This window comes from Copidosoma floridanum, unplaced genomic scaffold (genome assembly GCF_036245765.1).
Source record: "Copidosoma floridanum isolate Cflo_tuat_1 unplaced genomic scaffold, Cflo_Japanese_pri ptg000001l, whole genome shotgun sequence".
NCBI classification, from domain to species: Eukaryota; Metazoa; Arthropoda; class Insecta; order Hymenoptera; family Encyrtidae; genus Copidosoma; species Copidosoma floridanum.
In genome coordinates, this window is record NW_028321878.1 from 19,002,366 (window position 1) to 19,016,462 (window position 14,097).

General features: G+C 36.6%; 1 protein-coding gene across 2 annotated transcripts; it reads right to left on the reverse strand.

Annotated features, from left to right (window-relative positions):
* Positions 1 to 685: 685 nt before the first annotated feature.
* On the reverse strand, positions 686 to 13,555 carry H (transcriptional corepressor hairless). 2 transcript variants are annotated; one of them, XM_014361537.3, is made up of 5 exons: positions 12,781 to 13,555; positions 11,126 to 11,611; positions 10,553 to 11,010; positions 9,810 to 10,419; positions 686 to 1,504 (listed from the first exon to the last, which is right to left on the reverse strand). In XM_014361537.3, the coding sequence occupies exons 2-5, from the start codon at positions 11,571 to 11,573 to the stop codon at positions 1,470 to 1,472; spliced, it is 1,551 nt and encodes a 516-aa protein (XP_014217023.2). In that variant the 5' UTR covers positions 11,574 to 11,611; positions 12,781 to 13,555; the 3' UTR covers positions 686 to 1,469. The 2 variants fall into 2 exon arrangements, with proteins under 2 accessions (XP_014217023.2, XP_014217022.2); XM_014361536.3 differs by having other exon boundaries at positions 10,553 to 11,016; positions 12,781 to 13,540.
* Between the last annotated feature and the right edge of the window lie 542 nt (positions 13,556 to 14,097).

The following is a 14,097-nucleotide window of genomic DNA, read 5'->3' on the forward strand; positions in this document are numbered from 1 at the left end:
TGATCGGAGTTATAAAAAAAAAATTGTGATTTTCGCACCAGGACAATGCACCCGCCTACCTATGACGCACTCTTTGTAAATCTTAATGTTCTGCTCATTCATAGATTATAATAATTTTCTCATGATATGGTGGATTTTGTGATTTCGGTCAAAGATTGTAAGTAATCGAATATGTAACTAACCATCGATGAGGTCCCTACGGTCATTTAAAAAAATGTACTATTCATTATCTCCTGACGTCAGCCTGACGGATTTGATGTCACAAAAGTAAGTCCACATTACCTTATATTGTCGTCACTTATAGTAACAGTGTGTCAGTGATGCCATTTTTCTCTTAGCTACAGTCCACCATCTACGCTGAGTTTTCTGATCGTAGGGACCTCATAATTTTTTGAATTATTTTATTATAAGTGCTGATAAGTTGAACAACACAGTTTATTTGATCATGTTAATTCGAGTAATGAGAAATTTTGGTAGGCGCTCAATGACTTTTACTGTTTTAACATAGTAAACATTATTGATGTAGGTAAAAACTCCAGAATGATAATTTAAGTCTCTACATTAATATTCTGCACGATAACGTATTTCTAAAACTTACTATAAATTCAACAGAACATTGTCCTCACACCAAAGCATGTATAAATTTAAGACTACAAATTTTCAATATTTTTTTTAATTGAAGTAATGGTTTTTAAGGTTAGAACTAATTTTTGGGATCTAGATTTTTTCGAAGAAACAACATCCCTTACTAAGCATTAATAGAGGCTAGGGAAGGCAATGTAAGAAATGCTGATTTTTTAAAGCTTGATACTTTATTAAGAATTACTTAAATAAGATTAAAGTTATTAAAATATATGCATTATTGTGATTGTACAAAGAACAAATAAGTTTCAGATTCGCCATTTAATCGCAGGAGAGTACCATTTGGTTAAGAAATCAAGACTAATTTAGATGAAATTTTCAACAAAATTGCTCGAATGTTTTTCAAAAACTTTGTACAAGAAACCTTGATACAAAATTTTTTTTCATACTTAGGAATACTTTAGAGTTTATGAGCGAAAAAATGAATGTTAACTGATAACGGTAATAGTTGGACGATTCAATAGGTGGAAAGTCTAATAATTTGTAAGAATATCATAATTCGTTTCTTAGGAACATTTTTATCTTGAAAGTAATTTTTTTAACTATCGGCTGAAATTTTAGAGTAAATATACCCATCTAAGCAGAATAAGTCTTAAACAGCTGTGAGAATCTCGACTCTTAAAAAATAGCAGCTAAGCGCTTTTATTTCAAATATTTACCTACTAGGTATATGTACTTTCTATTTTGTTTTAGGGATACAAAAATACTAACATATGTGTGTTCGTCGACGTTGCACAGGCAGTGTTTGCGCATATTATCTATTATCTAATGTAATTTCATTTATAATCTGTCCAACAATAAGGCACCAACGTTTGGGATTTTGAGATTCAACTTGCATGCTTGGACAAGTTCAGTGGCTTATCTGAAAAAAAAAAAAATTAAAAATTAATGAAAATTTTGTTTATCATGGGTATAGTTTTATTTGATTATTATACGAATATGTTCTTACATTTCTAGCATTCAAATACAAATTCACAACGGCTTGACTCATTTTAATATTTCAAGCATATTTGGATTTCTGACGTTGCCCTTTATTGGCTCGATAATATAGGTCAAGTGAATAAAATTCAAAGTGGCCTCTGTAGTACTACTCTAAATGAAAATAATGATAAATAATTTTTTTACGACCATTGAGTACCTTTTCAACTTTTAATTTATCGGATTACCGTGACAGTCACAAAAGCCTAGTCATTGGGACCACTCACTTACCACCTATGTGGATGAATGTTATTTGCGCACCCACTATCTAACCATCAATCTTTATGTATTTTTATTTCTAGCATTTATTCCGCGGACACAATTAGTAGTTTTCCTACGAGTTTGAAAAGTCTTTGTTTGCGAACCGAGAGGTTTGCGGCCGGAGCCGAAGGCGAGGTCCGTAACGAGGTTCGTAAAGGAGACTTTTCGAACGAGTATCGGAAAACTGCTTTTTTGCCCGAGGAAGCACCAGCCTCCCAAAACCACCCGAGGGCGGAAATGGTACATTACGTCACTAGGGCACAAAGTACAAATATGAGCGCCCGAAGGGCACGATTGTTGTATGTTGGTGCTCGAGTCGCGTAGTATGTTTTTCTTACCAAGGGCGCAAAGTGCAATTTTGCGCCCGTGGGTACACTTTGCGCCCGGTAAATCACTTTGGGCCCGGAGGGCGAAAAAAAATTTTTCTGCTTGTGGGCCCAAAGTGATTACAAGGGCGCAAAGCGGCAGTTACACTTTGGGCTCATGGTAAGAAAACTTGTTTAGAATTTTAGAAATGTATAAAAAAATATTAATGCATCGTACCAAGGTTTCAGGGTCCATCTAAATTGAAAAAGTAATAAAATTTTGTCACCTTTGCATGGGTTTTGTAAAAAATTATAAAATCAATATCTTTTATTGAAATTTTTCGATAAAATTTTGCAGTTGGATTTTGACAAAATTATAATAAGCTGAACTAGAACATTATATGTAAGAAATATTAAAATCCTAAATCTTGATCTAAAGAGGCAAAAATTCGCGTTTCTCTCTCTCTCTCTCTCTCTCTCTCTCTCTCTATTAAATTTTACTGTTTTGTTACCTTATATATTTCACTGAATTTACATATGTATACATTTTCTACTTTTATATTTATAAGTTACAAATGTACAAATGTTGCTTTTTCCATACGGATCATATAGGTCCTTGGCATAATAAACGTGTTTCAATCAATCAATCTCTCTCTCTCTCTCTCTCTCTCTTTTACCCTCCATCAAATGTAGACAACTTCTTTTAGTGCTCATGAATGCGTTTTTTGATTGATTAGCTAAGCGAGTGCCGTGCATTTCATATTTATACATATGGGTAAGGTATTTACAGTAACATCGTGTTGGTACTCATATAATGATATTCTAAATGCATGCATCAACTCAGCTGACTGAATAAAAAATGTTATCACGACAACTAAACACTTTTACGAAAACAGCTTGTCGGTAATCTGTTACATTTTCTGATCTGCATTCAAAAGATGGCGATTACTGGACGAAAGTAATGCCAAGTCAGGACAAGCTGCACCTAAGTCACATACAGATACTCACGTTCAGTGCTATATAAATAGAATAAATAGAAATAAAAATACTGTAAATAAGAAAACAGGAGAGATAAAGTAAATAATAAATAGATCAGTTTAATTAACTACGATACTTCTCTCAATAGCATTAAGTATTTTTCTGCTTGACAAGTGCTACGACTTGGCCTCTCGCTACGCTCGCGCACTAGCCCGTTATATCAATCTTTACGCGGACTTCTATATTTATGTTTATTCACGTTCAATGATTTCAAATTAATAACCGTCGCGGAAGGATATATGTTTTTTCAAAGATATTCGTTATTTTCCTTGGTTGACTCGTAATTTTTTCGTTGTCAATAACGTGTGATATCATCTTTTATGTATCATAAAGTACACCGTAAGTATTGATGTGGGGATAAGTTGAGGGGTGGAGTTTTCCCAAAACCTTTCCAGATAGGATTAATACATCATCCTGTTATGATGTTGACAAGTCCCCATACTCAAATTCCTGTTCCTTCCTTATCGTTTTCAAATGAGGGTATTTTTCTGGGAAGGTTAAACAGCTTACTCATACGTATTGTAGCACGATTTTGTATGAACGAACTTGTATCAGAATATATGGAGAATTATACCGTAGAAAAGCGTGACACATGGTATTACAAAATTTGCGACCCAATCCTTTTGTTACAAACATTCAAATTCGTATTTTTTAAACGCGATCTATGTTTATACATATATATGTGTTTTGAAGCATTTTGCAAATTCGCGGAAAAAACGTCACAGTCTCTTTCTACTAGTGCTTCAGTACCATACTTAATGATTATTAGTCTACGTTTCTTATATGTCTATGGTCAGCGCCGTATTACAAACTCACTTGAGTCCACTCCAGTAGAAATGAAAGTGGGCTGCCTAGCTAAATCGCATGGCTTAACTCAAGAAACCAAGAAACCAAGCTTAGCCTCGAGTATATTTGTAATACGGCGCTGACGAGGGCTCAGCTTGGCCTAACTTTCGCCTAGTAATTGCCGTCTGTACTGTTATTTGTTTTTAGCTTATGTAAAGTCTTATTTAATACACATCGACGCCCTGGATGAAGACTATGCCTTGCTTCGAAGCCTGTACGAAAACTATGGCCTTTTCCTAAGCCCGAACGAAAACTATGCCTTTTTGGGATTCCGAACGAAGAGTATGCTCTTTTTCGGAGTTCGGACGAAAACTATGCATTTTTGTTTAGTCCGGACGAAAACTGTGCCCTTTTGGGATCTCGGAAAGACTATGCCTTTTTCTAGCGTCCAGACGAAGACTATGCCCTTTTTTTAGTCCGGACGAGAACTATGCCATTTTTTTTCTAGTCTGGGTGAAGACTATTCAATTTTCTCCGAGTCTGGACGAAGATGTTGACCTTTTCTCGAGCCTGGATAGAGGGAAATTCATTCAAGCTCACCCATATGTGTTTGTAATAAGATGTATAGTCAAATATATTTATATAGTAGTTCTTGTCTACAGTTTTTATAACAGTTATACTCTTAACGAAATCTTTTAAAAAAGCTCATTCTTTTTTTATGTAAACACTTACTTAAACTCCAAATACTGAAGCCACTAGACGTGCTAAGAATAACGATTAGGTGTTATTTTTTTTCCAAAGGTATCCGTAGATACTTTGACACAAGTATCGCGAAACCTTAATATACAATGTTGAATCGTTTTCAGAAGCTTTGTGTTCGTAAGCTTCTTCCAGCGTAATAGTGGCTATTAGCCGCCAAAAGCATGAATCAGCAAATCTAGAGGAGTTTTTTGTTTTAGGGGACGTACAACACAAGACGGATCAGTAAATACTTAATACTTGGATGTTTTTTAACTTAGTTTTCGTCCTGACGTGGGCGTAGTTTTAGCCCAGACTCGGGAAAAATAGCATAGTTTTCGTCCAGGACCAAAATAAGGGCATGTTTTCGTCCAGACTAGAAAAAGGGCATAGCTTTCGTCCGGACTCGAAAAACGAGGCATATTTTTCGTCCAGGACTAAAAAAAGGGCATGTTTTTGTCTGGACTAGAAAAAAAAGTGTATAATCTCCAATAAAAATCGATATAAAAAAGGGGTACGGTTAGATATAAAAAAAATTACATAAAAATATAACATTCATAAAATATACAATGAATACAATTAATGACATAATTTTATCTAACAAATTTTACCTTTTTAAACTGTGAGAACGGTTAACGTCTGAATTTACTTTTTGCAATCGACTGTACGTTTTCGTATGTTTTTGTACGTGTTCGTGTATACAAGACTTTTCATCAATACTATTTATTACAATTTCTTTTTCGTACATCCATAGTAACTACGTGCAACTGTATTTGAACATCACCACAGTTACACTGTGATTAGACTTTTTATGTTTGATTGTCTTTTGTTGACCTTATGTCACTTATGATAGTGACTACAGCCCTGGTAAAAAATTACTACATAAACTGGCTAGAAACCCGTCAATGTACATACTTAAATGGGCTTATAACATGTTGAAACCCGTCAATGTACATACTTAAGTGGGCTTATAACATGTTGACGAGTTTCTAGCCAGTTTATGTAGTAACGTTTTTACCAGGGAGTATGCCAAATTAAATCGATGTTTTAAGTTTTTAAATTTATATACTACAAATGATTTGAGGTATTGTTGATTTTTGCTGTTCTGACAGCACGGTATGTATTCCACGGCAGAGCCAGGCATTATTTTCTTTTAAGAATTAATGAATGCCACCATGTACACTTTATTTGAAATTGCCCGTGGACACTTTTTATGAACTTTTCTACCATATTCGACAGTGATTTCGGAGTAAAAATATTGATTTTATGAAACAATATTTTACAAAAATCACGATTTTCCACTAAAAAAGCAAACATTATCTATTAACATCAGTTTTTAATCAAAAACCAATAGCGTATTTCGAAAGTTCAGAAAATTTTCGATCAAAATTGACTTGTCTAAAAATTTTTGCAGATCATTTTACCCATCTTTATAGCAACTGAAAAACACCAAAAAATTTGTCCGTGTGGGCCTTGGGGACTAAACGGAATCAGATATAAGATTTTACTATGATGGATTTAGTTTTCTACTTTACTGATCAACAGCTATATTGCTTAGTTTACAATAATCAATTGATTTGAAACATTTACATACCAGAAAAAGAGTATACACAATTGAGACTTTTTAAGGAATAAACAGAACTTGATTTTAGCGAGATTTATCAAAATATTAAGAAGAAAAGTAGAAAACCACATCACACCTTATCAGTTCGACATCTGATTTTTCACTTATTTCCTTGAATTCTAAATTAATATTGTCAAATTTGGACTTGATTTTATCTTTTAAGTGACAAGAATTTTTTTTTAGTAAAACAGATTGTTGAATAAATAACGTTACAAAACTATACAACTAAAGTAACGTTATCAATAAAGTAGGAAACTTCAATCATTTCTAGACCGCCTTTACGGCTTAAAATTTACGTGACGGAACTCTGGCGTTGGTAAATTCGAGTAAATCCCTTACCAACGATTATTTTTCCGCTCTGCAAAATCAACAGCACAATAGAAACGGCGAGACTTGATCGGTCACCCATCCATCCAAGTACTAACCGCACCAAATACTGCTTAATCTCGGAGATCGACGGAACTGAAACTCTATACGGTTGCGCCACCTCGACCACACGAACAATCAATACTATAGCTACTATGCAGACGAAGAAATTTCTGCGCAAAATTCCGAAAGGTCAAGGGACTCCCCGTTTACATGGAGCGGAAAATTCCACGACGGAAACTTTATGATACGTTTAACGTGAAGCTTCAAAGGATCTATCGGAAAAGCTGTGCGATGATTGGTTTATGAAGTTTCCGTCGCAAAATTTTCCGCTCCATGTAAACGGGTCCCTTGACCTTTCGGAACGGAAATAATCGTTGGTAAGAAGAGATTTGCTCTGATGTGCCGATGCCAGAGTACCGTTGCGTACATTTCCGCAGCGTGTATACGATAATAAAACCATGGTAAAAGGGATAACTACAGGTGTGTGTTCTTTTCGACCAAAATGATCAGCCAATCACAGCGTTGGAACAAGCATCCTTCGATATTGAATTTTCTGCCCATCATCATCAAGCGCGGGAGGAAAACGAATAAAAATAATGTTCTTCAGAAACTCAAATAATCATGAAATGTCAGAGTTGTGTATATATATATATATATATATATATATATATATATATATATATATATATATATATATATATATATATATACATATATAACTCTGACATTTCATGATTTACCGTATTGTTCTTCGAACGATGGGTTGCATGCAAAGTCCTTTTAGGGTAGTAAATAAGACCCTGAACGTTCAGAACGTCAATACGTTTGATATAATATATTTTTTTATTATTAATAATGTATGAAAAAATGATTAACTAATAAAAATAAACAAAAAATATCCTGTAGCAGTAAAAAATTGTTTTTATAAGTTAAAACAACAGTTCAAATTTGAACAATCGTAAATATTACTGAATTGTTGATAACTTTTGATAAAAAAACGTTATCGCAATTTTTTAATTTTTTATTCATGTAAAAATGTACTGTATCAAATGAAAATGGTTGCAACACGGTTAATTATAAAATTTCCGAGTTATATCGATTTACTTATGTTGAAAAATTAAATTTTATAAGTAATAGGGGTCAAAATTAAAAAAACAATTTTTTTTTTCATATTTCAAGTTCTTATACTATTCCCAATAAAATAAATTTTAACATTTGATCTCGCCATATTGTAATATTCAGGGTGTATAGCCAAATAAATTTTTAAGCTAATAATCATTTTGTGACGTCATTTATAATGCTAGACAAAAATTCTTGCGCGTGGTTAAAGGTCTCCATAACGGGTATAGAATTCATTGAGAAATTTTTATTTAAACATGTTCAAGTTAATAATGTTGCAAAATTAAAATTTCAAGTAGCGATTTTCGTACTTTTTTGCTATATAACTTCGTGAAAAAAAGGTTCCAGATAATCTAACCAGCGTTGATCGATAGATAATTAAATAACGAACAAATTATCTTTGGCTGCTTTTTCCTCGACTTTTTCAATATGAAGCCCATAAAACAGTTATAAGCGAAATTCGAAGAAAAAATCTGGTCGATTTTTACTATTTACTTAATAACATAAAAAGCCGGCACTATTGTGCCCAAAAACTATTTTTTCATGTATTCTGATCACACTACGAAGCGATTCCAACAATTTTCGTTGTAGTCGCAGAAAAATTCTTATTGAACATTTTTTGAGGTTACCACTATCCGCTTAATTAATTCGTTTATCAATACATATTACGTGCTGTTCATTATTTTTGTTGTTAATTGAGTAATAGTATATTACGTACGAGTTTGCAAAGGCTTCGATTTACGAACCAAGAGGTTTACGGCTCGAGCCGAAGGCGGCCTTTTCGAACGAGTTTTGTAAGTATACTATTTTTCCGCCTAAGAATCCAAAATCAAGCGGCGAAAGTGCTATTTTGAGGTTAGAAGGCGGAAAAAATATTTTACTTCAATATTTGTAGTTTCTTAGGAACATTATTTTTATTCGTATTCCTCCCGCGCTTGATGATGATGGGCAGAAAATTCAATATGGAAGGATGCTTCTTTCAACGCTGATTGGCTGATCTCTGGTCGAAAAAAACACACCTGTAAGAGTAGTTATCCCTTCAACCATGCTGCAAGTTTATGTCAACCCGATACTTACTAGAGAATTACTTGTGTTATTTCAGTAACTGTCAGTTTTCAACTGCATGATTAAAATTTTTTTTATTTTTCAACTATAAAACTGTGAAGCATGAAATTATTAGGACCTTTATTATGTTTCTGCATTATTACGCATAGTAACTAAAAAATTGAATCTTTCAGTTAATGTGCAGTCCTTTATAGTCCTACAAGTTTGAACTCTTCTCTTATGATAACTATATACATCTTATTACTTCATTTTATATTAAAAAAAGAATTTATTTTTTTAGGGGATCATTTTTGCACTACTTTTCATTATACATCGATCAAATAAATAAGCAAATTTTTATAAAAGTTGAATGAAGAGATAAGTAATAAAATTAGACAAACCTTGATGCAATTTTTATTACACGTTTCTTATAAATTATTCCGTTCTCAAATTCTCAGATAATATAGAACAAGTTTCATGGAAGAATTTAGTATTATTTTGTTAAATAATAGAGAAATTTACTGTCTCAATTCAACTATTGTTACAACAAAACAACAAAACTAGTATTTACAGAACCAATTCCTAGTTTTTAAAGCAATGTAAACATTACATATTCGGGGTAATTTACAATTTCGTCAACATATGTCTTTTTGATTTAACTAGATTAATAAAAGTATTCGAAACATATAAAAAAAAAACACACACATTCAGTCAACTTTAAAGGATTAATTGTAATCGATTAACATCATGGGTATGAGGTTATTACCCACAATTTGTCAGTGGTTCACTTTTAAGAAGTGTATACTTCTATGGTGGTGTGAAATGTATGAAATTGTATTCTGAGATATGGAACAACATTTTATAGGATGACAAATGTAAAGTCAAAATGAAAGAAATTAACTTACCCGCAGGAGGCGTAAGGGTCTGTTCCCTGTAGTCCTTGTAACGATGGGCAGGCGGTGAGGGCGACGGAGTGTGCGGGGGCGGCTGGGGCGGCGCTGCGTACAGGGGCATCGGGGGCGGATAATGTACTGGCTGTGTGTAGTGCATCCAGCAGAAGGGTGGCGTCCTGTAGGCCGTGGGCGGCAATATTGGCAGACCGTAGAGCGGCTGATGGATTGACGGGGCAGCATTGGGGCTCAAGTAAGCTGTGGTTGGTAACGTCGACTCAAGCCTATTCGAGCGCGGATGATACACCGGTGGCGGTGATAAGTGGTGTTGAGGTGAGTGCGAGTGCTGGGGCGAGCAATGTGGCTGATGCTGGGGCGAGCGGTGGGACTGGTGTTGTGGTGAGCGATGGGCCTGATGTTGCGGCGAGCGATGAGGCTGATGTTGCGGCGAATGAGATTGATGGTGATGTCGGTGGTGATGATGATGATGATCCTGCGGCTTGAGGAGATTCCGCAAGAAACCTGGCTCGTTCTCGACACTTGGCGAGATCTTATCCTCACCCAGGATGCTTGTGATACTGTATGACGATAGTTGCTTTAATGCTGGGGGTGCCGTCTCGTTTGCCTGAATTCAAATGCACAAAGATTAGTGAAGTTATTTTGAAACCATTTGAAATGTAAACCCATGTAAAAAATATTCAGCAAGCTTGGTTCACTTGAGAGAGGTAGTGAAAATCTTATAAATCTGCAGCGCTCACCATTGTACTGTTTGCGGGCTGTAGTGGTGTGGCTCTACGCTTGGACGCCTGGTCCTCGAGACTGACCCTTTCAAGTTCACGTAGAATGCGCTTGCGAGGTGACACGACGTTCGATTCCAGTAGGCGAGCAAGCTTTTCAATGATGATGTTCAGACTTTTGTTGGGAGGTGTGGTGCCACCATTGAGCTTGCGCACAATAGGCGGTGGTTGTGGTAGCTGTGACTGCTGCTTGGATTTCTGGCGATTCGCGGCCGACTCCTGCAGCAGCGCCAGCGAGGAACTAGTATCCAGTGGTTGCCGTCTCTTGCGAGCTATCAGTCTCGGATGGACGCTTAATCGCGCCTTAGGATTGCGTCGGTAATAAAAATTAAACTCAGTCGAAATGTTGCGCCTTGGACTCGTTTGCTTCCAGCAGTGGTCGCGCTGCCACGGGCTTGACTGGATCGACGAGTTATCGTCTGAAACTATCATTTCAATGAATGGGTTTAATTGTGTTGTTAAAAAATGTATTTTTATTACAAGAATGTAAGAAAACACGAGCAGAAATTAAACTGAACAGCATATTTTACTTACCGCTGAGAGAGGCCGAGCTCTCCTGGCGGCTTGGAGTGACGCTGGCCGGCGGCCAGAAGGTCTTTTTGGGTACAGGAAACCACGTGGTCCTTTCGCCGTCTCTACGATGCGACAGCTCCAAGATGAACTTGCCATCTTTGAAGAACTTGAGCCGGCCTCCTGGGGTGGGCAGATTGTTCCCATTGCTAGTGTGGCCCTCGTCCTCCTGGCCACCAAGTAGCCGGCCGTCAGAAGCGCGCGGCTGCTGTGACTGGGTGTGCACCATCTGGTGGGGCTGGGGCGAGTGTTGTGGCTGATGCTGAGGGCTGGACGGGTTTTTGCCATTGGCCTTGGCGATGCTTGAATGGTGCTGAAGCACGCCGGGTCCCGACTCCCGGGAACACATCTCGGTCATCGTTATCAAGTGGTGACTCGCCTGGGCATGACATTCCGACGACTTCTCGCGCATGCTGTTGCCTTCGAGCGAGCCATGCTCTATCCTTCAGTCTGCAATCATTAGGGTAACAAAAAGTAGAGGAATTATTCGTCATTCAATTTTTTTTTAGCTATGAACAAAAAGGGTTTTTATTTTCACAATTAAATAGTATGTATCAAGAATTTTTCTCTGACATTTTTATTTTTTGTATTGGACATAGAAAAAAAAAAAGTTTTATTTGCCTTTTGCTACAGCATGATTTCATACACAATGACTATCTATTTTTGAAGTTCCTTAGAAACAATAATAACCCATGAAATAATAATTGCAAAGTAAATAGACAGTATTGGTACTCGACTCTTAAATTTTGTACATTTTATGATTTTTTTCAAATATAAATATGGTGTAGAGAATCAGAATTGTCATCTGTAAAAATATTTTTAAACTGTCACGAAAAAAAAGTTATTCTTTCTGTATTGATATTCATAGACTAATTACTTATTAACTAATAAAAAATTAAGTACCGTCTCGTTCTAGACAATCAATTGAAAGTTTGAAGAGGATTTAAAAAAAATTAATTGTTAAAATACTTGACACAGAGCAAAGTACTTTTTATTAAAAATTATGGTTCAAACTGACGATTTTATAGCTATTTTTTTTTATTTTGATGACAGTTTTGAAAATGTAATCAATATTTACGACTTAATCCTTAATACATATTTCACTGGTTGCTAAATAAAGTTATGTATGTCCACAAAAATCTATCATTTGTTGTTTCTCTGTACGTACTTTTTGATGAACAGCCCTTAAATTCATTCATATTTAAAGTTTGTTTGCAAGATATTGTAAGTAACAATATTCATTCAACACTTGAAATTTATTATTTCCATTTGAAACTACCAACACTTTCTTTTTAGCACCTTTGAGCATACATAAATAGACAAAGTCATAGAATAAGTTTCTCAACATAGCTATGACTTGGTGATACTTTTTAAATTCTTTTTTTTTTTTTTTTGCAAAAAACTTGTGTGAATTACTTGGATGTTTGATTTGCACATAATTGCAACTACATAGCATATTTTTGCCAGTATTTAAGTTTGGATCCCATAAAACAGAAAAGTATACAAGCTCATGAATATCCTGGTCAACTAGATAATTTACCAAAGCATCAGCAGCACACGAGTGAAGCAAAAGGGAAAAAAAAAAAAAAAAAAAAAAAAAAAAAACACGGCGACAATACCTTAGCCACCCATGCTTGGTTCTTGTACAGCAGGCTGCAATTGTCCAAGTCCTTGGCCAGCAGGTCTCAGAGCTCGAAAAGAAAGCACAGCAGTCTTGTCGAGGGGTGGCTGTGAGTTTTGGCATGTGCTTGCGACAAACACTTTGCACCAGGGCAAGCACCAGCAGGACCGTCTTCTTCCACCTTGGCAACTCATGCACATACACAAACACCCGCGCACATAATACACACACATACACAAACTCTAGACGCCTCGCATCGCAGCACTCTTCCTTTCTCGAAATAAGGAGCAGCTGCACACACAGACACAGACATGAAGCTCTCTCGGAGAGCTCTGCTCGCTTGCTTTCTCTCTCTCTTCTCTCCTGCTCTAGCTATAATATAGAAGCGCAATCCCTCTCGTTCACTCCTTAAGCACGACGGCTCGATCGCAAGAAAAGCTGAGCCGCAAGCAATAATCCTCTCGTGCGGTCGACGTTTGAGATGGGGTGGGTGTGTACCTACGTAGGTGCCTGTGAGTATCACGTGCAGCAGGCTCTTGTCTCGCAGCCGCCACTGCCGTTGCTCTATCTATTAACTACTGGTGCTTCACGAGTGCTGACCACCGCTGCCACTGACGGTACAAAAGTTTTCCCTAGGTTCGCACTCTCGAGGGTTTCTGCCCTTTTCTCCTTGTCAACTGGACAAAAGTTCAGATCAGACAGTGACAATAGTCCGATGACGGTGAATGCTGTATAGTAGTAGCATCGGTCTCAAGACAACGAGGCTCTCTCTGTGCTCATGCTGCAGGTCGCGTCTTCCGTGGCAGCGGCGGCTGCTGTTTCTTCTTTTTTTTCTGCTTCCTGCTGCTGGCCCGTGGTGTTGCTAGTGTTGCTACTACTGTGACCTTCATGCGCCCGACGAGAAGAGAGGAGCAGCAGTGGCGGTGGCGGTGGTGGTAGCAGCATCATCATCCTCCTACTCCTCTCCTTGCGCTGCTTCTTGGGTAATGGTGCACGGTACTTGTTAGGGAGTTGTGATGTAGTGCTAACTTGCCGAGTCTTCACTTCTCCTCGTCCTCGTCTCTGTTGTTTCTTGACTCTATTTACATCAGTACTCACTTATTAATTAAATGCATACAAGTTTACACCGCGGTAACCATATATAGTATGCATAACTATTACCCATTACCGTATGACATTTGAAGCTTCGTTTTAAGTTTAGAAACAAGCAACTTGGTTGGTATAACTAATCTGATCGGTACCTATTGAGTGCTAAACAGTTACAAATAGCAGTAGGGCTACAATAAGTAAGTACTACACGTAAAGTAGCTTGCCA